The sequence below is a fragment of the Boleophthalmus pectinirostris genome, unplaced genomic scaffold (genome assembly GCF_026225935.1).
Source record: "Boleophthalmus pectinirostris isolate CB_2022bp ecotype Guang Dong unplaced genomic scaffold, ASM2622593v1 HiC_scaffold_17, whole genome shotgun sequence".
Classification (NCBI taxonomy): Eukaryota; Metazoa; Chordata; class Actinopteri; order Gobiiformes; family Gobiidae; genus Boleophthalmus; species Boleophthalmus pectinirostris.
This window is the reverse complement of record NW_026571115.1, coordinates 23,036,869-23,060,455: the sequence shown is the minus strand read 5'-3', so window position 1 is coordinate 23,060,455 and position 23,587 is coordinate 23,036,869. Positions and strand designations below refer to the sequence as shown.

General features: G+C 41.2%; 4 protein-coding genes across 4 annotated transcripts in view; all 4 read right to left on the bottom strand.

Moving 5' to 3' along the window:
• Positions 1-23: 23 nt before the first annotated feature.
• Positions 24-11,946, bottom strand: srebf2 (sterol regulatory element binding transcription factor 2). Its single transcript, XM_020927157.2, has 20 exons — positions 11,613-11,946; positions 8,594-8,973; positions 8,227-8,419; positions 7,922-8,091; positions 7,674-7,823; positions 7,261-7,536; positions 7,067-7,181; positions 6,693-6,844; positions 6,403-6,607; positions 6,154-6,329; positions 5,565-5,814; positions 5,321-5,490; positions 4,161-4,332; positions 3,957-4,074; positions 3,757-3,866; positions 3,551-3,683; positions 3,208-3,379; positions 2,595-2,771; positions 1,959-2,070; positions 24-1,674 (listed from the first exon to the last, which is right to left on the bottom strand). The coding sequence occupies exons 1-20, from the start codon at positions 11,701-11,703 to the stop codon at positions 1,460-1,462; spliced, it is 3,537 nt and encodes a 1,178-aa protein (XP_020782816.2). The 5' UTR covers positions 11,704-11,946; the 3' UTR covers positions 24-1,459.
• Positions 11,947-12,366: 420 nt separating this feature from the next.
• Positions 12,367-14,802, bottom strand: LOC110162371 (uncharacterized). The gene is made up of 2 exons (XM_020927256.2): positions 14,621-14,802; positions 12,367-14,420 (listed from the first exon to the last, which is right to left on the bottom strand). The coding sequence occupies exons 1-2, from the start codon at positions 14,649-14,651 to the stop codon at positions 12,532-12,534; spliced, it is 1,920 nt and encodes a 639-aa protein (XP_020782915.2). The 5' UTR covers positions 14,652-14,802; the 3' UTR covers positions 12,367-12,531.
• Positions 14,803-14,914: 112 nt separating this feature from the next.
• Positions 14,915-21,888, bottom strand: LOC110162411 (coiled-coil domain-containing protein 134). Its single transcript, XM_020927304.2, has 7 exons — positions 21,579-21,888; positions 18,380-18,507; positions 18,106-18,227; positions 17,289-17,373; positions 16,963-17,144; positions 16,075-16,146; positions 14,915-15,871 (listed from the first exon to the last, which is right to left on the bottom strand). The coding sequence occupies exons 2-7, from the start codon at positions 18,480-18,482 to the stop codon at positions 15,746-15,748; spliced, it is 690 nt and encodes a 229-aa protein (XP_020782963.1). The 5' UTR covers positions 18,483-18,507; positions 21,579-21,888; the 3' UTR covers positions 14,915-15,745.
• Positions 21,889-22,200: 312 nt separating this feature from the next.
• The window catches only part of LOC129408721 (meiosis inhibitor protein 1), a 28,145-nt gene continuing 26,758 nt past the window's right edge, over positions 22,201-23,587 (bottom strand). The window contains exon 31 of the mRNA XM_055153082.1: positions 22,201-22,570. Coding sequence (XP_055009057.1) covers positions 22,436-22,570 — 135 coding nt within the window. The 3' untranslated portion in view covers positions 22,201-22,435. The remainder of the gene's footprint in view (positions 22,571-23,587) is intronic.

Below are 23,587 nucleotides of genomic sequence, written 5' to 3'. Positions count from 1 at the left end.
TAAAGAGGAAGAAATACACACAGTTTATCTTTTTATAAAACCTTTATTATTACCCTTCTGTATATTTGTGAGAAGTGAAGCTCAGAATGCAAGATCATACGCTGTTCTGCAAGGAAATACTTGTGTATTTATTTCAGTTATGTGTTGTGAGCTCAAATACAACATGTCTGTGGCATTCACTGTAACTGTAATGCTGCATAATCTGATCTAATTGAAAATGAAAAAGATAAGAATAAAAAAAGACCTGGATTTAAAGGGCTTCACAGAGAAGCATATGCTTTGATATGAACATAGGCATTAAATAAACAAGTACACAAAACTGCAGAGACAAAAGACATACAATCACAATAAAAAGCAAAGTGGACAAAAGATTTGTCAGGACACCTCTCATCCATTATTTTAAATGTAATAAAACATTATAAAATATTTTCTTTCTACACATTATCAAGGCAATTTCAGCTCAAGAGCAACATCAATGTACAGAAAAGTTTGAACTTTATAGTAATTAATTTTCAACTGTGTTCACATGAACCTTAATGGCCTCTGCTTCTATGAGCGGAGCATGGCTTCCTCAGTTGATGCCTCACAGTTTTTTTTTTTTTTTTTATATGTTTCCTCTCAGCAGTAAATCAAGTCATCCTGTTTATCTCTAGACCTTTTTGAATATATACACTATATACAAAATTATGGAAATTTGTATAGATGAAGTTAAACTTTAAATATCCTATCCAATGACCTCACTGTCCTATCCAGTCCTTGAACAATAACACAGTTGCTGTGCTGTTTTCTAACCTATAAAATAGAATATGCTTTGAATTTTTCCCTACTACGGCTGCAATAAAGTAAAGTGTCAGTAGTCCACTTCATGTACTCGCGGGTTATACAATATGGGTGTGAGGGCACATATCCGATTTTGCTCCTTAGCACAATGCTGGGTTTGTACAGTATGAGGTAGATAAGAAGAGTCACCACTCAGCACTGTACAGAAAAAGCAAATGCTGCAGCCCCAAAGTGACCATATTTGACAGATCACACATCTGAAATCCCTTTGTGTAGATTTATAAATAAATGAGACACGCCTGCAGCACTATCATTGCTATGTGCCAATAATGATTGTACAGTTTCGTTTTCAATTTCTAATCAATTAACAGTGTTGAAATTGTGTTATACAAACAGGAGATGGTCCCTTTTCCCTTTGGAAGCAATTAAACCTGATTTTCCTGGTGGAGTTGCATGTTAGAAATTTGGCTTTGAGCAAATGTGGTACCCTTTATGATCTGCAGAGGGTGCTATGGTATAGCTCAATTACAAAAATGTTTAGATTGTTTATAAAAGGTGGTCAAATTGACAGAGGCTGATACAGTAATAAAATAAACAGCTGCAAGTGCTTCTGAAAAAGATATTTACAGGAAGTAATAAGTCATGGTCAGAGATTGGTCATTGTTGAGTTGGGATGGGTTCATGAAGCGGCAATAGTAGTCCCCCCACTGAGGCGGAGCAGGATTTGTTGACAGTCCTGAAGAGAACGTCTGTCTCCCACTCTCTCCAGGGTGCGCTTGGCCTCAGCCAGCAGGCGAGCGCGGTGCCCGGGTGGGGTTAGGAGAGGCATAGGAAGGTGGCGACAGGCCAGTAGGATGGCATGGGCCCTCTCCCTCTCTCCTAGGACACACTCACCTAAGGGAACAGGAGAGAGGTATGAGCAAAAACACATACTGTATGTTTTACACCATTGTAGAGTAAGCTTCAGTAAGTCGAAAAAACATACAAATCATTAAACGTTAACAAATAGATGTTCAGTTAGTTACTTTTGCTACTATTGAACTCTCAGAGGATTTCTGAGTAGAGACAAATTTATGACCAATATACTAATGGTAAAATGTTTGAGATAAATTTCACTTGTAAAATTCACTTCACTTGTAAATTCCTAAGATATAAACTGTTTTATAGAGCTGCAATACCGCTTGAGTAGGAGCTGTTTGTTCTCCGTCGAAGGTTGTGCTCTAGAAGTTGGTGTGTCCGTGTGGGGCTAGCGCCAGCCATCAGTCGAACCGTTGTCTCATGCAGAAAAACCTGACACATAAAACTCAACTTTAACTTCATTAGGCAGAAATCTGTCAAATAATTCCTCTTTACACATTGGGGATGCACATAATAACTGTGGGCCTAGATTGTTACAAAGCTGCAGTCTATGACAGCTCCACAGCATTTTGAGACAATATTTATTTGTCAGTGCTTCAGGGTACAGCACAACAGAAAAATAAAATAATGTAGCTGTCACAGTTCAGGCTTACACATGTCAAAAACATAAATAATGAACACAAAAGTGCGGTATCAGCAGTTGTTAGAGATGCTGTGTTGACAGTTCATATTGGTTCAGCAGACCTGTGATCAATGTCTGTAGTGTCAGATCTCAGCAGCAAGTATGGAAGTATATGAATATAACCACACCTGCAGTACTCCCCCCCCACTACTCACGTTTGGAGACCAAGGCCCAATCCCGATTCTATCCCTTAGGCAGACTGATTAATTACCGTGTGGAATAGTGACATACAGCAAACCATGATCAATATGTATGCATGCATTGTTATTGTTACCTTGTGCTGAGCTTGTCTGTAACACTGAGTGAGCTTTCGAAGTGCACTGAGGTCCTTCTGAAACCCAGGCAGTATAGATGATGGTCCCGGAGCTGGTTCTCCATTACTGCTGCCACCCCGCTGCCAAAGACTTGTCCTTAAGGTCAACAGGAGGTCACACACAAGGAGCTCCACACCCTTAAGAAGAGGAATTTTGAGGCCAGTCAGTGTTTGGAAAATTCAACATCATATTTAATTGCTCTTGACTATTGATCATTCTATCCAGCAAATCTACGTCCCATGTTGCAAAAACATGATTTTACAACCCACCAGTCCCCGGCTGGAGGTGAAACAGTGGGGTGTCAGTGGTGCGTGCTGACTGGGAAAGCGTCTGTGTTGCACTGCAGGCACATTGCACTCAGCTTCAGAATCATGCAATGCAACTACAATGCACCACAGCCACCTCCTGCCACCCAAACTCCGCCACACTCACATCCCCACGGCTCCAGTAGCATGCAAGTACAAGAACCACCAGCTTCCAAATGTCTATGAACATGCGTGATTAAAAGGGTAGAAAAGTAGCAAAGGCACAGCAGAAGAGGAACTGACAGAGTAGATGATAATAAAAGTGTACCTTGTGCAGGTAGTTGCCTGACTGAGTCAGAGGCACAGAGATGCTGGAGCGCAGGTAGCTACTGGCCCTGTCACAGTGGGACAGGCAGGCGACGAGGCCTTCTCCTTTGAGAGGAGCCAGACTCATCTGCACTGTTTTACAAAGCAGCAGCAGAGCCTTGGGAAGAGGATGGCTGCAATGACAAAAATAAATAATTTGTTTTCACTGACAGCATATAGTTTAAAATCGTCATCTTAATTAATTATTAGTGTGAAATGTCATGCTTTACTAAGTATTTCACAGCAATGTTTTCTTTAGTATATAATGAGCTTTGACCATTTATTGTATTGTACTTTAAACTTACTCGAGAGTGTGTAGAGCTCTGGGCATGCGCTCGGCTTCAGCCAGCAATGACTTTACAGTGACATCGTCCCCCTGCAGCCAATGAACTGCAGCCTTTAAGACCAACGCCCACCAGCGACTCACTGGATCTCCCACTAAAACCAATGGAGACAAAAATGTTAACTTTGTATTCTTAGCTAGTTGTTTACACAGTTCATTCAACATTACCTGAAGTGATGGTGTGACTAGGGGGAGTGGCAAAAGAAGGAGGCGGTGAAGATGACTCATCTGTGCAGCTGTTCAGCAACTGGAGAAACTCAAGAGCACCAGAAAACTCCCTAAAAAACACCCCCAAAAAAAAGACATTTAGGCAGAGATTAAATGATTAAATTATTATTCATAGTTAAATAAGTATTTGTAGTCTTTACCCTGAGTCACTCTTGCGTTTATCTGCATCTGAGTCTGTTTGAGGCTGAATGAGAGTGTGAACTGCTCTCTCCAAAAGCTTTCTGCAGAACCCACGGTGCAGCTGGGCCAGAGGATCAGCTGGAGTGTATTAGAGAAAAGGTCAAAGTTGAAAACGAAGAATGATTATGAAGAATCAATGGCATGTGTCAGACGCCCTGCTCTACCTGGGTCCCTCTGAGAAGTGTAGACTCCATCATCGTTATCAGACTTCACTGACCAATCACAGCTCAAGAAGAACTGTTTGCCTAATGGAGTGAAAAGCCACCGCAGCTGGTCAGGGATGGGCTTGGTGTCTGCTTGGTTAGCCACACTCTCAGCACAGCTCAAGAGATAACTCTGGGAAAGACAAAAACCATACATTTATATATATTATGCCTTAACTGACTCCAGTACATTCAAGTAGCAAAAAGCTACTTGAATGTATTATGACCATTTGTATTTTTTCTCTTTGTTATTATGTTATATTGTGACGTGTGAGCTACTGTGTCCAAATAACTTCCCTGTCACAGTGGAAGTTATTTGAACACAGTAGTTTGTCTAAGTAAACACAATTTTTATTTTTACATCTCAAAATATTTTAATAGTTCTGTCAATTACTTGTGATTTTTAAATAAAATTTGGACACCCTGGCATTCATAGCCAGGCTGGTGCCATCTACTGCCTCCGCTCAATTTCATTTCTCTCCAGCAACTATGTCAGGACTCGGAATACGCTAGACGATTTGCAAGAAACCTGGAAGTTGTAGACCGCGCACCGGCCAATCAGCGAAGAGCTGTGAAGCCATGACTGGGTCCCTTTTTATGGTACAGCACAACAGTAAACAAAGCGGCCCAGATTGATGTAGATGAAGCCATACATTCTGTGTTGGCAACGATTCCCAAGATCGAGGATTTAAAGCCGGAACAAAGAGAATGTTTGGTGAAAGGGAAAAACGTCATTGCCCTTCTTCCTACGGGATTTGGGAAAAGCTTAATATACCAGCTAGCCCCGTTAGCAGCGCATTACATATGTCACGACTCAATAGCAGCGATTGGTTATATAAAAAAAAGTTCCTGCCTACCGTTGACCAAACTTAATCCTAATGCTGCGAGGTCAGATGGTTTCCACGAAGTGAAACCGGCTCATGAATCAAGCATGGCATTCATGTTTCCTAACATAAAATAATAACTATTTATTGACTGTAGAGCTTTTTTTTTTACACATGGAAAGAGATTTATAAAACTTGATGACATTTCATATAAGCAACCTAAAAATGTCCCAGGGTCCCAATAGAACAGCCATGAACCAGGTCATAGGAAACACAATTTATCAATGTACAACTTACAGGCAGAAAGGTGAGGTGATGACCCAGAACAGTGCGCAAGGCTGTGGCTGCAGTAATGTAAATCTGAATAAGCTCAGCGGGTACCATCTTGCTTTGGGCGCTCTCACTCAAGTTAACAGCGCTGAAAGACAGGGAGAGGGCCCACCAGTGGCTACGCTGCGGCAACTTTCCTACAAGGACAGAGGCCGTTGAATCTAAAACTTAGAATTTGACTGATGCTTCAAGATCTGCAGATGTTTTTTACCTGTGAGCTGCAGCTGGCTCAGTCTGTGGTAAACTAGAGCTGCATCTTTCGCACTAGTTCTTGCCTCGTCTCCCTCATGCCTGCCTCCGACTTGGTGAACCAGCCATCCCAGGGGAGTGGGGCGATGTATGAAGTAGCGAATTAGATTCCAGGAAAGGGAGCAGGCCAGATCGAGATTAGTGGATGGTAGAGCTCTATTCAAAATGGACAGGCTGGTTTCCAAACTTGCCATGGCTGCTGTGAAATCCCCCTGTAGACAGACAAAACACAACAGACACAATAGTCCTGTGTTTAATATTCAGTAAAGGCTGGCAGCAGAGGCAGGGGGCTGAGCGATTTGAAGGTCACACTTTAGATTTGAACAAGTGCTAAAAATAAACCCATGCAGTGAACAGAATGCTGAAATGTGGGAATCAAACACAAGCAAAGAGTGATTCTCAAAAAGACAAACACTGATGTTACTCCTAAAAGGCTCAGACAAGTGACAGATGGAAGATGTTTTACTATATACTATTATATCAGAGAGAAAAAAAACAATGTTCTCATTATTTGAGGGATAACTTAACATGGTATACAACTCAATACTCACTCTCTTTAAATGCAAGTCTGCTTGTTTGCGATGCCTCCAGAATGACACAGATTTTGGGGAGTGGAGGGGTGTGACAGGCTCCCATAGGTACAGCACTCTGGCACAGCCCCACACAGCCCCCACCCCACTCAAGACCCAGGCCATCACCCACGGCAAAAGACACCGCACCCAGGACCCTGAACAAAACAGGACACATATTTAAATCATTCAATTGGATCAATTTTTAAAATATAATGTTATGCTGCTTACCAAAGTCCTGAGTATGACTTGGAAACCAAGAAAGTGTCCTGGACGGCCCGTGACCCAAAGTGAGACCACTGGTCCCTGGGGTATCAGAACCCAGCAGGGAGGGCAGTGGGTTTAGGGACAGGCAGAAGAAGGTTAGGACACAAAGCAGAAGACGTGAGCCATCCATGACTCCCACTGAAGAGGGAGAATCAGGTTCACTCTTCACCTGATAAAAAGTAGCAAATCATTACAACAATGGAACAGGAATTGAATACAAGTCAATAAACCATTCATAATACTGGTTTTATTACCTGGTCATGGTCCATTAATGGACTGCCTGGCTCAGAGTCCACACAGTAAGGGGAGAACTGGGGAGGGGAGCCTGACCCTGAATCTGAGGCTGGGGGGGACATCATCACTATTTCCTGTTTAAGCTCCATCTCTTCAGACAGAGACAGGGGCTCTGGGAAGATGAAAAAACACACTGGTCATTCTTCAGTGTAATTCTAAGGAATATTACATTTATAAATGTATTATTAATTTAACTAATTAAGTATTCATGCCCATTATCCCAATATTGCATTTGAATTGAGCTTAAGTATTAAGAGATGTGTTGTTTCTAAGCAAGAATTACAAAATGCTATAGTTAGGAAATTCATGTGTCTCAAATGAAGAGCATGCTCACTGTTTTTCTGGTTGGCCATCTTCAGTGCTGCATTTTCCTGCCTTAGTTTATGGTTGACCTGTTGCAAGTATTTAATGTAATCAATAGCTTTCCTCAGAACTCCTGACTTGTGCATCTAGAAAGAGAACAGAAAATACAGTTTATTGTCAAAAATGCAACAATGCATTTCTCTTTATTCTCTTACAACCACTAACCTTTGCATCGTTGCCCATGACCAAGTCTCTGAGCTCCACAATCTTGTCATTGATGGAGGACCTATATCTTTTCTCAATGATGTTGTGGGTACTCCTCTTCTCCCCCTCCTTTACCACTCCTCCCTGAATCAGTCCTCCAGCGGTCAGGTGGTCCAGATTGGCTCTGGGTGCACTGGTGCACTGTCCTGAGGCCGTTTGAAGCTGCTTTATAGGTAATTTGTCCCCTCCTCCCATCACAACTGGGACTGTGGTCAGGATGTTGCTACTCATCAAAGTCTGAAGGCAAAATATAAATTATGTTAAATGGTCATAAAATGTATACATAAGTAATATAACAAAAGATAATAAACAATAAATATAACATAACATAATATAACATGACTTGAGAATAAATAGTAATTGCAGATATTTACCGGCACTTGTAGAGCAGTGTTTTGGATAGGTGCAGCTAACGTGGTGATCCCTGGGGTCTGCATGGTTGATAGCACTTGTGTCCCATCTGGTTTCAGTGTTGTAAGCACCAGTGAGTCCGTTTTTAGAATTTGAGGCTGCTGCACGAGGACCTAAATGCAAAATAATGACACATTTATACGGTGACACAAAAGCAGAATAGAAATACATCAATTAATTATAATGTATATAGTGATGCAAGGTAACCCACTGGGACTTGTTGAACCTGTTGCATTGGCTGTTGCATAGTATGGACTGTAGTGGGCGCTGTGGAGAGGGTCTGTATTGTTTGTCCGGCAGGGGTGAGGACACGCTGGTGTTGGATGGTCACAGGCTGAAGCTGTGGTGATGTCATAATGCTCTGTACTTGTGGTTGTAGGACTGCAGATATGAAAGAAGAACGCTTTTTGTTTGGGTGAAAATATATTAAAACAGACTAGAAAACTAACTATAGCCAACTACAAAGCTACCTATATGCTTATGTAATAAAAGCATTTTCTGTCATGTTTAACAAACCTTGAAAACCTGGTGCCGGGCTCTGGTGGCAGATGACTTGGTTCTGGATGAAGCGGGACTGCCCTCCATTGGAGGCGATCATGACCGTCTGAGGAGCTTGAGTCTGGATGGGCAGGGCTGTTTGAGTGTGCGTTTGGACGATGGTGTGCACAGGAAAGTTCTGGGTCTGCATGGGGATCCCCTGTGTATGCATCTGCAATTAAGAATATATTACATGAGTATAGACATCAAAACAGTATATAACTGCTTTGACAAGGATGTGGTGTGACTGAGAAAATGCTGGCAGTTGTAGTTGTGAGTAACTGTGGTTTCACATTTGGAGAAAGAATGATTGAATAATGATTGAATAATTTAGTGTATTCTTCACCTGGATGGTGGGCTGAGCCGTGTGTTGTAGCTGAGGCTGGATTTGCTGAATGGTTGCAGGTCTTGGCTGAAGGAGGGGTGGGCTGCGTGTCACCTGCTGCCCGCAAGAAACCACTGTAACAGGGGAGGGAGTCTGAGCTGGTGTGAGGGGAGGGGTCAAGGGGACAGGCTGGGGGGAGAGGATTTGGGTTGGTGCCAGGGGGGTGGCTGAGCTCTGGAAGGCAGTGGGGGCAGAGGTGTGAGACGTCTGAATGGGCTGGGGGGTCTGAAGCACAGGCCTCTGGGGGGCATTGTTGCCCTGCACAGAAGCTGCCTGTTGAATCTGGTCCTCAAAAAGATCTGGAAAATCTCCAACTTGATTGTTGACAAACTGCAGCATCTCTGAGAGAGAAAAACAAACAGAACCTTAGTACAATCTACAAAGCAAAGTGCCATTATTAAAGAAGTCAGTTAAGCCCTTCATTTATTTGCTTTTTGTGTTCTGGTTGCATTGAATTTTGTTTTCTTCTATGCCTTTTGGGTTTGTGCAACTCAGAAGACATTTCTTAACACTGCAGAGGTAGTTGTTCGTTGTAAAATGGAAATAGATTTTTTTTCCTTGTTTCCGTGCAGTGGCTCCATTGCCTAACTATATCACATCAAGTATATATTTGTCGAAGAACCAGTGACCAAATAAACAGCACAAAATTGCATCTCTCTAGGTTCTTCTTTAGTATCGTTGAATGACTGAGAGGTGAAGGTTTGATATGAGCCGACATAGATAAGAAAAGTGCCTGAGACAGTCCTGCCCTGGCCTTGAAACTACACAGGACCAGCTACTGTTTGAGCATGAACTGACCTTCAACATTTAGCCTTGAGGGACAGGAGTGAGAGGTAAAGGTGAAAAAGTACAGATAGACAGCTCTATGTACAAAGTGAAGGCCAGGACAATAAGAAAATGCAAAAAACTTTTAAATAGATGCACATAAAGTCAGAAACAAAACCTTTGAAACAGGAACAAGAACAAGAACTTCATCACAGAAATTGATTTTATTTCTTTAATTTAAGAAAATTCAGATACATCACGCAAATGAAAAGTTATAAATTGCAACCACTCATTGGGTGATCAGGGAGAATGTGACATGACGGCACAAGTTTTTACAGTTTAAATGCTTGTGGTTGTTGAGTCTAAGTAAGTGGATAAAGTCGCCCGATCACTCAGCTGAGTCATGGGCTAGACAAAGAGTGAATTCTGTGGTTTATTCATTAGACTAAGTTAGACTGGTGCTTATGATGATGAGGATAACATGGTTTCTATTTTCGATGGTTACAAAAATCTGAAAGGAAGATTACGCCACAGAGAGGATACATAATTTCAATAACTTTTAATAATAACAAATAAAATGTGTTTGGCTGCAGCTACAGTGAACAGTCTGCAGAGCTCCTCTAGTGTAACACCTTACCTTAGGCCAGGTTAAAACTTGAATTTATCAACAATGAAGTTTTAGATTTAGTCTTATAAATTCTAGTGTTGTTTATTGTGTATGCCAGTGTTGAAAAAAATGTAAATAAGGATCTTTTTCTTTTTTTTTTTAGGTTAAATGAAACTGAAAAAATATAAATAATTTCAGTCTAGTTCTGGGTGGGTTGCATGAGCACATGGGCTTATGTGATATGACCAGCATTCATAATTTCTCATATCATGCAAACAATTCCTAATGGAAGTGGACAGAGCATGCACAGCTTTATGAGGCAGACGGTCTACACCAGAGTAAAGAAAACACACTTTACACCCCAGTGATTTTGGCTAATACAAAAGCCCATTTTATCAAAAGGGAATGGCTTCCTCAGCTCAGAGCAAAGACAATAGGTTGCATAACTAGGGGCCACAGTAGTCTGGGGACAACCACTAAGCGACAGTGCTCTACACGACTACAAGAACATGTGCGCTGTGCAGCGGCCCTGCAAAGCAGATTCACTCTTCACTTCTATTTCAGGCTAAACTGTTCTGTTGAACAAAGCCTACAGCTTTACTATATAGACAATACATCAAGTGTGCACAAAAATATTATATAAAACATGGTATACTTTAGATTTACCTTTGTAAGTATTGGAATTTATTCTATTCTATTATTTCTTTCTTTCCTCTGGCTGTAAATACAAAGGGAGAAATATTCAGAAATATTCCATAGTGCAGTTTTAAGCTCTTTATTTTGAGTCAAAGTCTTTGACACAGTGATTATGTGGCCTTAGCATGGCCTCTGAAGGGGCTGTTTGAGGTATAGGTTAAAGGTAGAAAGGACACTTTTATCTTTATAGATCTACTCTACACACATACAACAGCATGTTGTCATGTCAGTGGCCTTGTTCACATGCACACCAAAATCTGATTATGATCTGAGTTCTGGACCTTTAAGATTACTTTAATCACATGGCATGTAACCTGAATATGATACGAGTAGTCAGAGGCATCATGAGCATAAAGAAATTAGATTGCTTTTTCATATAAATGATTTTAAACTCCAAAAATCTGATATTAATGAGGGAGCATGTAGCTGCAGCCAGTGAAGGGGTGAGGTCTAAATGAAAAAAACATCTTCCTCCTCGTCACAAAACTATCTCATGATCATGATGATGACATTTCTCCCTAATAGGATTCTGAAAACTGCGGGCTGCCCAACTCCAACCAAACCTCTGCTTTGGCACGTGTTTTCACAAAACAGTGTGGATTAAAAGGCTGACCACTGGAGACTTATTGCTACACTCATCATCAATAATATAATAATAATGTAATAATTTTACAGTCAAAATAAACACAAATATAGGTAACCTACATAATACACTGAAACAATTCTAAATCTTTCCTACACATGAGCATATTATGAGTTAAATACATAGTTAATCTAATGGTTAATAAGAGATGCTATGAAAAATAGCGCACTAAACACTAAATACTGTATGTACTAAACACAGCAGCGGAAGCGTAATTATGATGCGCCATCAACCCAGTCCAAAAATAATAAATAATAACAGACACTCACCGTCTATGTCTCCCAGTGTAAATTCATCGCCCAGTTCGGCCAAAGTCGGGTCCATGTTCTCCATGGGCGATATAAACTCTCCTCCTTCCATTCCTGTCAGAGGATCACCTCCCCGGTCTTCGCCCGACGGGAACAGAAACAGTATCCGCGCACGGTTCGGGGGCGTAGCTGAACGCCCAAAATACAAATAAGGACTGCCCCGCGTCTATTGTTGTTCGGATAGTGCGATACACACACCTGTGCCTCAAAAGAGGCCGTCTTTACACCGATACAATCATTCACGCAGATCTATGTTGAAGACGTCGCCATCTTGTTTTACGCGTCTTACGTCATTCCCAAACAGACTGTGGGACACACGCGCGCGCTGATTGGTCCTCGTGACCCTGTTGTTGTCATGAGACCAGCGCCTCGAGCCAATGAGCGCGCGGCCTGGGCCGTGGTCTGATGGTGCGTCAACCATCAGAAGCTTCTGCTCTATTTGAATAAACCGCGCCCCCTAGCTTTATGAAAGGAACTGGAGCCCCGGAGACAAATTCTGCACCTAGGTTCACTGGCTATTTTGATTTTCTGTAATTGTTTACAGTGGCAAAATACACATAAACACGTGAGCAGGAAATGAAACGGGAAAAGTGGTGGTACTTTTAAAATATTAGATGCAAAAGGCTATGATGGGAGGAACCTGTAAAAACAAAACAGAGAAAATAATATAAAGAATACCTAATGCCTAGTAGAGATACACCAGTGCATGAAGAAATGTGACAAAGCTTCAAATTGCTTTATTTAAATACAAAAATCAAATTAAATTTGAAGGACAGGAAAAAACATTGGTGGATAATTTAGCAATTTGGAAGAGGAAACCATTTTACAGGGCAAAAATTTGTAATAATGTACAATTCAGTATTGCTTTAAGATTTTAAAGTTAATGTTGACTATTAAAGTAAATCTCAAAAGATGATTTCTCAGAGTAACTGCCTTCGGCTGTCCCTGTGCTACCCCTGACCTTTTCTTTAACCACTTTTACTACAAGTCCACCAGCCAGGGCGATTCCTGCAGCAGCTTTGCTGATGTCAGCGACTGCACTCAGCAATCGACTGGCTACCGAAACAGTGCTGCAGGTGTTGGCCACGACACTGCTGGCCACTGAGGACACGCTGGGCTCTGCTAACACAACTGCTGCCTCCACTGGTTTAGTCAAAGCAGGGACACTTGTAGCCATGTCCTGAGCTAAAGCTACTGCACTCTGTGACAGAGCTTGGTCTCCTGCCGCTAAACCAGCCTGGGCTAGTGATGATGCATTAGATAACTCTGCCCCAACAGCCGAGGCAGCTCCACCAATGACAGTTTCACTTCCTGCCTCTAGTGCAACTCCCAGAGACGCACCAACGCCTAAAGCACAGCCAACACCTGCTGCTGCTCCTACTGCAGCCACGCCAAGTACACCCACCTGCCTCAGGGCCTCATGTGCCCCCTCCCGAGGACTGGCTGCCTCTGACCCCACAACAGATCCTATAGATCCACCCAGCAATCCGCCTGTAGCTGCTCCCACAGTCACCGCGGTCTTTCCAGAGGCTGCTGCCACTATGGCCCCAACAGTTTTCCCCACACCAGCACTCCCTGCAGCTGAAATGCCAGCAAGCTGACCTGCAGTCAGACTGATTGAGTTTCCTACTAAAGAGGCCCCTATTGCAGCTGATAAAGGGACAGCTGCTCCAAATATTGCCCCCACCGCCAGGCCTGTAGCTCCAGCAGCAATTAGAATCCTAATTCTCTCTAAAACCACGGGAGAAAGGGCAGCCTGCCTCCTTATTTGAGCTAAAGAAGAGCGCAGTGAATGTCTTTCAATGTCTCTCCTACCTCTCCAAAACCTAAAACCTTGACTCCTCCTCTCCTCGGCCCATTGTTGCCTCACATCATCCTCTACAACACCCATTCTGAATCTCACTGCACTTTTGCACTCAGCTTCACGCTTCTGTCTTTTAGCAAGTGTAGCTTCTTCTCTGATCACTTCATTCCCCAGAAGTTGACCTTCCTCTGTTTGGCCTCTCTCTTTTATCATCCTTTTCTCCTCCTCTCTAATGACATCCTCTGCTATCAGAAAGACAGAATTTGTATAAAATCCTCTATCACGTTGCATCATGTTAACCTTGGCAATGAGTTCTTTAACCTGAGTTCTGTTACTGGGATCTCTGTTGTTCAATACATGATACCTTCCTCCACAGTAATCAATCAAAGCCTTAAGCATAGCTGGGGCTGTGTCATTCAAATATGTTTCAATGTCAACACCCTCCAAGTCATCACCTCTGGTGAACAGAACAAGAGTGTTGAAACGGAGAGCATCTTCTCCAAAGATTCTGGCTACTTCATTGGCTGCCTGGTTCTCACTGTCAGTATATCTGCCAATTGGAACCACAAGGAGGAAGGCATGTGGTCCAGGAGCAGAGAGAGACACACATTTGGCTATTTCAGAATAAATCTGCTCTTCGTTGAGGTTAGTGTCTCCAAAGCCGGGCATGTCCACCACCTGGACTCTCTTCAGTCTTGGCATTTTCCTCTTGAGCGTTTCCACAGGACAGTGCTCCCCCTCCTCTTCAGACAGATCTGCGCTGCCCATCTCACACACCTGGGTGACAGAGCTGGCACTGGTCTTGGAGGCAAACTGTCTATGGCCCAAGATGGTGTTTCCAGATGCACTTTTGCCAGACCCAGTCCTTCCAATGAGGACCAGCCTGAGCTCATCGTTCCTGCTGGTATCGTCCTCTATGTTTATCCCAGCGTGATCAGGCTCCTCAGCAACTTCCATGGGAACCTCTACATATCAAACAGAATCATAAGTCAATGAAATGGGACCAACAGCTGTCAAAGATCCTCTAAAATAATGTGTGTGCGTGAAAATAAGTTTTCCCGCAAATAAACACGAGGCTTTTAGGCCATGTTTCCTATCTTTGTTGTTAGCTTTTAGCCTTTTAGCACGAATGTAGAACAAGAATAACAGAAACGCAACACATTACCGTGGTCTCGTTCAGATGACATTTCCCACATTAATGATACGCAGCGAGGTCCCAAAATTGTTTAACCATGAGACATTATTTATCAGTAAAAGCCATATATACAGTCTATAATAAAAGCACAAAATGTTCCGCTCTGCTCAAAGTCAAACTTGGACAAAGCTAAAAACAAAGTGTGGTAGTGGTTTAGCGCCCTCTGCTGGCTGCTCCTGCGCTGCTCTTGTGTGACATCAGTTTTTCTGGAGATTATTAATAATTACGTGATTGGAGAGGTATGTTGGGGCAGGGACACACTGATTGAGCTTGGACTTCAGATAGTTACTTTATTTCAATAAATCCGATGGCTTGTTCATTGCAGCAAACTCTCTTTCTTTGAATAATATACTATACATATAATCTCATAACAGTCATAATATTATGATAATTACATACGCTTTAATATAATTACTTTCCAATATCAAATATTATTTTAAGGATTAAGTAAACAACAAATGGTGAAAGTCACAAAATGAAGGCCTATAACTTGGAAAATTGTGTGTAATTAGTAATTAAAAACACACACCACTAGGGATATCTAAAAAAAACCCCAAAAAAACAAAACTTAAAACATACATAAATTGCTACTGAGCCTATGAACCAATGAGTACATTTCTCTGTTAACAAGTTTCATCCTAAAGCCAATCTAAAAGATGCACAGAAAGTAATAGCTGTTTCAGTCCACAAAACACAAAATGCTAATTGCAAAAATATGGATTCAAATATATTTTACTAAACTGAGTCATGTTCAAAAGCACAATTATGTAATCATTATAAAAAAATTTGTTTCCCTCATTAGCTCCTTCTGCATTGATGTTCTGTGGGCGGCTCCAGTTGGATTTTCCAATTATAAACGATAGTGGGAGTTCAGCAATGCAGGCTTTTGTCCAAATGACTAACCTTGGCACCCTCTTCCCAGTTTTTGTCACAATGAGAGTTTCTCGTCAGTTTTTAACAGAGCACCTGACATTTGTGTGAGCGCTGACAGCTCCCCTCTTTGTCATTAGAGTCTGCATGTCAAACCAGCTCTTGTGGACTGTGCGTTTCCTCCAGTCCAGGTTTTCCCCTAGCTCTGTGTACGAGAGTGCAGGGCTATAGCTCAGAACGGGAGCGAGAAATGCGGGGGCCTTTCCTAATTTCTTTCCTCTTCTCTTCCTTCCGTCTCCTCTTCTCCTCTTCTCTGAGGATTTTCTGGAAAGCTTCAGCTGTATGGAGGACCTTAAACAAAACAGCAATACAGGCGGTTACAAACCTAATAAAAGGGAGTGATAATAATACTCAATGTTTCAACAATATGTTGGTCTGATAATACTAGTCAAAGTCCATGAATAATCATGTCCATAATCTCCAACTCATTACAGCAAATTCTAATTTATACTTTTATGCTGATTGAAGTATTATGTGTCCGCAGTGTGACTTACATCGTCTCTCTCTGTCCGGTACGGGTTTGTGAAGTCTGGAGCCTTCTCTGTTATTCCCAATTCCTGTGACATCTATAGAATAAAACCAGATCAGACAAATCAAAGAAGGAGCCGCAGACAGGGGACCGTCTTATTTCTTCAAAGGCATAAAAAGGAGACACAGTCATTTCTGTTACTGTGCACTGTCTGCAGTTTAACAGCCTCTGAGTCCAACTTGAGTGAAATTGAGAGATGATCAAAAACACAGGCTTATTGAGTCAAAGTGAAGACTAGGTCAGGTGCATAATAAATGCGCTGCTGTTAGTCTGAGAATTAATCCACAGTATAATCCTCTTGGCACATTTCTTAGGTCACAGATTAATCCCGCAAAAGTTTAGTTCATTAACCCACACAATAAGCAAAACCCCATATACTTTACTTATTAACATTCAGAATGGTGCATTACATGAGTCAGCGCAGATGTCCACATTTCAGCTAAAACCCAATAGAGATGTCAACAAAAATGTTATCACAGATTCATACTAAACATCTGGGTTCACTTCTCATTCACATGACTATCCATCAGTAGTTTGCACTTCCCTGTTTATTCACACATCTTATTATGTTAGATGTTAAAAACCACTGTGCTATTTTTTTTAATTTTTTTTTATCAAACACCAAAAACAGCTTTTGACACCAAGCACTGTTGTGCAAAAAACTTACTATAGAAAAAGCACTACAGCTATGAGAATAAACCAATTACTTGCATATTTATGGATAATTTTATATTTTCAATAATGAGATGTATGTGATGCTGTAGTTAAATATTACACAAATGCTTACTAATTTTCACATTTTCTTGAGTTGCTAAAACAACAGTCATAAACGGGTTAATCACAGTGGCCTTACGAGCGTCAGAACATGTTGGTGGGCTCCTCCGGTGAAAACACCTGTCTGGTTACAGAAGTTTAGCCCCCATCGCAGCAGGCCTCCCCAGTCAGCGTTGCGGTCATAGTAGTGGTGAACAATTCGTGGGAATCGCAATGCAACATCACCAAAAAAGGCTGTATTCTCTACCACATGGGAGTAAGCTGTTAGACAAAGAAGTATTTGGTATTATTGTCTGGCACAATATGAGAGGCTGGGGGTTGTCGTTTGTGATAAAAAGTGGTTACAATATCTATACTAAAACCTAAGGCAGTGGTAAATTATCAAGGTATAATAATGGATCAAACCTTCTTTGATCTTGTCGTCCATGGGGAATGGGTCGTCTGGTTGCATGTTAGCTGCTACGAGCACTTGTCGTGAGTCTTCCAATACCTAAGTGTAAAATTATTATTATTATGGTGTATGTTCATTATTAATTTTACGGTAAATTAGAATTAGGGATTCTATATTTATACATAAATATACTATGCATTCTGAATGTGTATTTCACCATACATAAACACACACTGATTGGATTAACAAAACTTTAGTTCTCAAGAAAACAAAACACATAAACCACATTAAAGCTACCATTTGTAATTAGACTGGTCAACCTCGCCATGCTGCAATCTGACATAACACCACTAGGTGCTATCTATGTTACTGCAATATAACCAAAGAGACCAAAGAGCACAGATGAGCCTGAACAAAGCCCAAGTGAGGGAGTAGGATAAAAAAAAAATCTAATAAACCACGGATGGTCACTTTAAGCATCAAGTTAACTTGAAGTTAATGGAGTCAAAAAACACTCCCTGAGCAGTCATTGCAGTGAACTGTGCTTTGTTATTTTAAAATAGTTGACTGATGTTAATATTCTGCATCATTCTTTAGAGTTGAATAAAGTATCTTATCTCTCTACATGTGCTACAAAAGAATGCTGACGGTACGGTACTTGTCCTTCAAAATGAGATGCATAGATAGCAGCCTTAAGGGAAATTACTATAGAAACATAAAGATGAAAGAGAAAATACTTTTATGTCAAGTCTTTTTTTTTTTTTTTTTTTAGCCAAGTAGTGAGTTTGGTTTGTTTTATTAGGTCTTCATTGCATCTATGACAATTTGTACCTTAAAAAGTCCTTTGAGCATGATGTCAATAATCTTGTACTGCTGGTTGATGTCGTTGAGCTCCACTAGGTTCTTCAGTGCATTCAGCTGGTCTTTCCTTTTGGTCTCAAACAGCCGCTTGTCTGACAACATGAGGTCAGGAGGATAACACCCTCTCCAGATGGACACAGCTCACACTGTAATGTCTCAAATATTCATGAGCATGTTTTATTCTTCTCTCATGACTGACACACACACGACTGTAGACATGAACAGAGCTACATGGAAAGGATACAGATCTCCAGGTTGGAGTCCTGTCTTGGCCTGTGCACGTCTGTGTCCACTGACCCAAAGGCAGCAGCGGCAAGAGCCAGAAGCACTGCCACAACACTCTGCATGGTCAGCAGGCAGAGAGGCACTCCTCTGAAAGACAGCAAGTGCAAGTTGTGATCTTAAATACTATATTGTGTTATTGTTTCGAATAACCCCCCCCCCCCACAAAGCAATCATAGGAAATTTAAATGTTACATTGTCACCATAAAATGTGCCATTTTCACACTTTGTATCAAAAAGGGTTATATTCCAGTTGAAACCAAAATTGCGAATCTACAATGCCTCAAGTGAATGACATAAATGTGAGACAGAAAGGTTGCCTGCCAGTGTTAGCCTTGTGATTAACTGGCTATTGTTGCCACGGTGGGTCCAAAATAGCTCCAGCCATCATGTCACATCACGGTACAACATAATGGAACTCAGTGGTCAAAGACTTACAGAGAAGGAAAATGTTAATCGCAACCTGCATACTACAGAGATATGAAAGACATGTTTAATCTAGGTAACCACACTCCACTTTCAAAACAAGTGACATTCTGGACTTTTTGAGAGTAAATGTTTAAAATAATAATAATTAAAACACATTATTACATAAATGTTCTTTTTTTTTTACTGAGTTTGCAAGATTAACTGCATTGAATAAAAGCGAAGTTGATATTTAAATAGCCACAGATTGCAAAGGCTGGCATAAACTGAGTTAGTGAAGTGTGTTTACTATATACTACCGAGTCTTGTTTTTTTTTTTTTCTCAGTCCCTCTGAGATTCTAATGTGATGGAAGGCTGAGTGGAAAAATTAGTAAAAATAGATTTTCATCAACTAAAAGATTTATGAATGCTAATTTTGTTGGAAAACATTACTAACGGCAGAAAACAATGTTAATGAAAACCCTACAGGGAAAAATGCATATAATTCATGAATAATTTAGGAATCACTCCATCAACTACTCTATCGACAGGGCACAGAAGGGTATTCAGGTTTGGCTTGGGGCAATACGATCTGAAGAGCCAATAATGAATCAGAAAACGCAGGGAGAATCTTTACAACACAACAGCTTTCTGGAGAATAAGTTATCTGCTCCAGCTAAGACATGCTCCTAATACCAAAAAATGTAAAAGAGTGCAAAGTACAAGACAGAGGAGGAGCGTACTGCCAAGAATGATGATAAAGAGCACCTAATGGAACTCGCTGGATTTGTTGTACATGCAAAACTCAGAATTCTGCAATATAGATGGCAAAGAACGTTGGGTTAAATGAAACCAAATGTGATCCTCTGAGAATCTTGTGAATTAGAGGAGAAAGGAATATGCTCACTGTTATTTACCCATGTACTTGTTCAGAACTGGGATAGTGTAAAATCAGGGGATTCTTTTTTAGGGCCACAACTTCAGCTAAGGTAACTACATTTTATATAGATTCTACCTGACAGCTCTGACTTCCATAGCTTAAGTGGTATCCTGTGGCCTCTCACAGGCTCTTAGTAAAAAAAAGTTACACTGTCAGCAAAAAAATGTGTTTTTTGAGAACAAATTGAGTGGAGACAATGTTCGATTATTAAGGCCAATTTGTGCATTCTGGGAACATCATTTGGGTCGCTTCCCAGCCTTCTGAGAAAATGCAGCACTAAATATCTTTAAGAGCTGGTCGAAAGCCTCCATATTTCTTTATAATAGCAAGAGAAAGCCTTCTCTTGCAGCGGCAGGGGCTCAACTGGGTTAATGACATATAGTATGAGAGTCACGTTAGTATGGGGGTATTGCTGATGACGTGCTTATCATTGCATATTACATTATTGTCAACAGAATGTTCAACTAACTTCTTTGCACATACAAGTGACTTAAAGAAGTAACGCATTTAAAAACATGGATCAATCACCTCTAATGTGGCCAGGCAGCACAGATGAGTCTAAATGCATCCATTAAAAGCAGACATACGGCAGGGCGCATTATAGCGGGTGGTCTGGGAAATAAAGCAAAAGCAATAGGCCTAGTCTTGAAAACAGGCGCACCGGCTTTGCACTACAGGCAGCAGAACAACTTGCTGACAGAAATTTTAATAAGAAGTAGCCCTTGTAGCTTGTGCTGAGCTGAAAAGAAGAAATGACATATTTGACAAATAAGTGCAAGAGATTTGTGCCTCTATATGACAGTGACAAGGTGAACAGCCAAGTATCCCTATGAGCCTCATGAGTGCTGTCTCCTGTTGGACTAACTAGGTCTCCTATTTTCCTGACATGCTAATCCTCATAAGGAAAGAGTACTTGGTTCATATTGTGAGTGTCACTTGCTTGTAGTTATTGCTGAATCCAAATAAGTTCAGGTATCTTTATATTTACACGAGATTGTCTTTTTGGGGGTGTTGATTTCCTGTGAGAGGGAAATACGAGTAGGCTCACATACGGTATCTAATCACTGACAGACTTCTTATCACACTGACTCTCATGGAATATTCTCCAATAAGGTGTGACATCAAGCCTCTCATATTCGGAGAAGCAGGGGATAGAAAAACAATTCCTAATCAAGTGTGGCAATAGGACTCCACTGTTAAGCAGGCAATTGTGTGACATTTATTCCAAGTGGCAGCCGCTGACCCTTGAGGTGGTGGTGGTGGGAGGGTTACCCAGATGAAGCGGCTTGATGTGGAGCAGCAGCAGAGCCAGATTTCCCTCGGGCTGAGCGCCTGCTGCGGGGGGTTTGAGCATCATCCCTCCCTGCGCTTGGGTAAGTGAGGCTCTCCCTCTGTCATCACTCACACTCAGCAGAGCCACGGACGCGCGTAATGCTCCTGCTGAAGGCTATATCTGAATAATCACTGTCATGTGGACTATCAATTAGACATTTTATTTGTTAATTACAGAAGTTCTCCCTGACCTGCTGTCAACACACACTTTGTAATTAGGAGTTCATCTAGACTACATCAAAGCGGACTTATTTCAATAATAGTAATCATGACATAACACCACAATTATGTCTGCCCATTACTTATGTAAGATTTTCTCAGGGGCGAAATGTTTGGAAATGTTGGTACATTATCCATTGATCAGTGATACTGCCACTGCAGCTCTGTATGCCCTGCAGAATGTATGCCAGCCAGCGGTCAGCGCAGACATCCCAAGCGATAAAGAGAGGAACGCCAAGCCGGAAAATCGAGCAATTTACTCACCGTGTTGTAACGTAGAGAAAACAGCGGCGATCGGCGGACAGCCTATGGAGAGCCTCCCTCCTATGGAGAGCCTCTCTCCTCTCCTCACAGCTTCTACCTCCACGCGAATCGTTTCGAGGTCAGCGTGGCGATGCGCGTGACCGGGACAGTCACTTTGTCCCTCCGAGACCCTCAGCTGACAACAGGACCGAGGTGAAGGTGTTCATTTACATACAGCTCTCACTGCTCCACTCCACTACTGCCACGATCACACCGGCGGGCTCGCTCTGAACGAATGACAGCGAGCGAGTAATCAACACACGGGAGGAAGGTTTCTGCACGGAGCGTTTAGCGGTGGACACAGCCGGAGCGCAGGGTGCGTGCGTTCCGCTTCATCCACACCCAGTCATTTTACATTACATTTTATGCTCTTAATGCTAGTACAATAAAAATAATAATAATGATAATAAATTCAGTTATAATTTTCAAACGCTTTCAATATTTTCTTTATTTTATTAACAATATTTAAAATCATAGTGAACATTAGAGTTGGAAATAAATCAAGTTAGTTACAAGTTAAATCATGTTACACATATTAAAGGAATAATACAACGACACACTACTACTACTACTACTACTATTACTAATGCTACTACTACTAATACAAATAATAATACATTTATAATTATAATTACAGGAAGGTGATATCAAATGAGCTACTCAAACCTCATGTACTCCGTGTATGCCCTGAATGCTGTCAACTAAAGAGTGATAGCACAAAAAATTATGAAATGCAGACAAAGCAGAATCAATAGTTTATAGGTTGTTTCATAGGGAAACCATGTATCTAAGTGGTCCTACAGGCAGACGCTGTGTGCCTAAACGTGTGACTGGACTTCCACTGAAGGATACTGGATGTTGTCTGTTGTCTGTGGGCCGAGGGACTCCAGGATGCTTCTCACTCGTAGCTTGTCCTGCTCTGTAGGAGGTGGGTGCAATGTGCTTTGCAGGATCTGCAAGAACAAGAACAAGACATAGTTTGAGGCAGATGGAGGATGAGGTTTGTGCAACAATACAAATGATAATCAAAATAACAAAACAAAGGCCAAGAACTGCATTGACACTTCACCAATATTAAGCAACAGGTTAGCATGCCACAATGTGAATGTTTTTGCTGTCCAAAAACTGCATTGCACTGAAGAACCAAATAAAAAAATACTTACTTAAAAGGGATTTACTAAGCACAGCATTACCAAGCATGAAAAAAATGTACTCTCTAATTTGAGTGTACTTGTATGCAATTGAGTGTACTTGTATGCAATGAGAGAATAATGAGAGAATAATACAATTCACAAGAATCATGAACCGTGTACACTCTGAGAGTGAACTTAAATCCAAGATTTTAAACATGTGCACTCCCCAAATGCCAATCTAACGGTATTTGTAAAGAATTCCAACAAATCCTGTCAATTGTCTGCAATAGAATGAGCCATTTTAGAAATATTTCACAGTGAGAAAAATATCCACAACAGTGAGGAGAAAGGAAAAGGGATCACAATAGAAAGAGATAGAGAAGGCTATGATAAAGGTCATGTTGACTCAAGAAGGTCTATGGAGATCTGAAGGACAAAACCCTACAGATATCCTCTAGAGTGTCAATCTCAAGATGACTATAGGGCTTTTACACAGAGCTCTATACTATACTATACTATACTATACTATACTATACTATACTATACTATACTATACTATACTACATATAATACATAATAGGGAAGAAAACACAATGGTGTTAATTACCAAAGTGTGCTATACTGCTGAGTGTCTTACTCACTGCTTTATCTTTGTACTTTTATTCAGGTATCTCTGTCCAAGAGCTGGAAATTTCAGACCAGCCAATGTGCCTTGCTCCTGTTGTTATCTTTCAGTACTGTCATCTTTCACTTCTCACTGTCCCCTGCAGACCTGCTGCTCAACACCTTTTTCACCAAAAGTTAATACAAGCACAAAATCCAGTGCTATTACTCACC

Coding starts and splice junctions, on each gene's coding strand:
- srebf2 (XM_020927157.2), bottom strand. CDS start 11,703: ATGGAAGGAGGAGAGTTTATATCGCCCATGGAGAACATGGACCCGACT. Junction 6,845..7,066: donor GATGGCCAACCAGAAAAACA/GTGAGCATGCTC, acceptor TCATCTTCCCAG/AGCCCCTGTCTCTGTCTGAA. Junction 2,772..3,207: donor CAGGCAACTACCTGCACAAG/GTACACTTTTAT, acceptor CCTCTTCTTAAG/GGTGTGGAGCTCCTTGTGTG.
- LOC110162411 (XM_020927304.2), bottom strand. CDS start 18,482: ATGCAGAGTGTTGTGGCAGTGCTTCTGGCTCTTGCCGCTGCTGCCTTT. Junction 18,228..18,379: donor GGACTCCAACCTGGAGATCT/GTATCCTTTCCA, acceptor TCATGTTGTCAG/ACAAGCGGCTGTTTGAGACC. Junction 17,145..17,288: donor GGACGACAAGATCAAAGAAG/GTTTGATCCATT, acceptor TTTGTCTAACAG/CTTACTCCCATGTGGTAGAG.
- LOC110162371 (XM_020927256.2), bottom strand. CDS start 14,651: ATGTGGGAAATGTCATCTGAACGAGACCACG. Junction 14,421..14,620: donor GTCATCTGAACGAGACCACG/GTAATGTGTTGC, acceptor TTTGATATGTAG/AGGTTCCCATGGAAGTTGCT.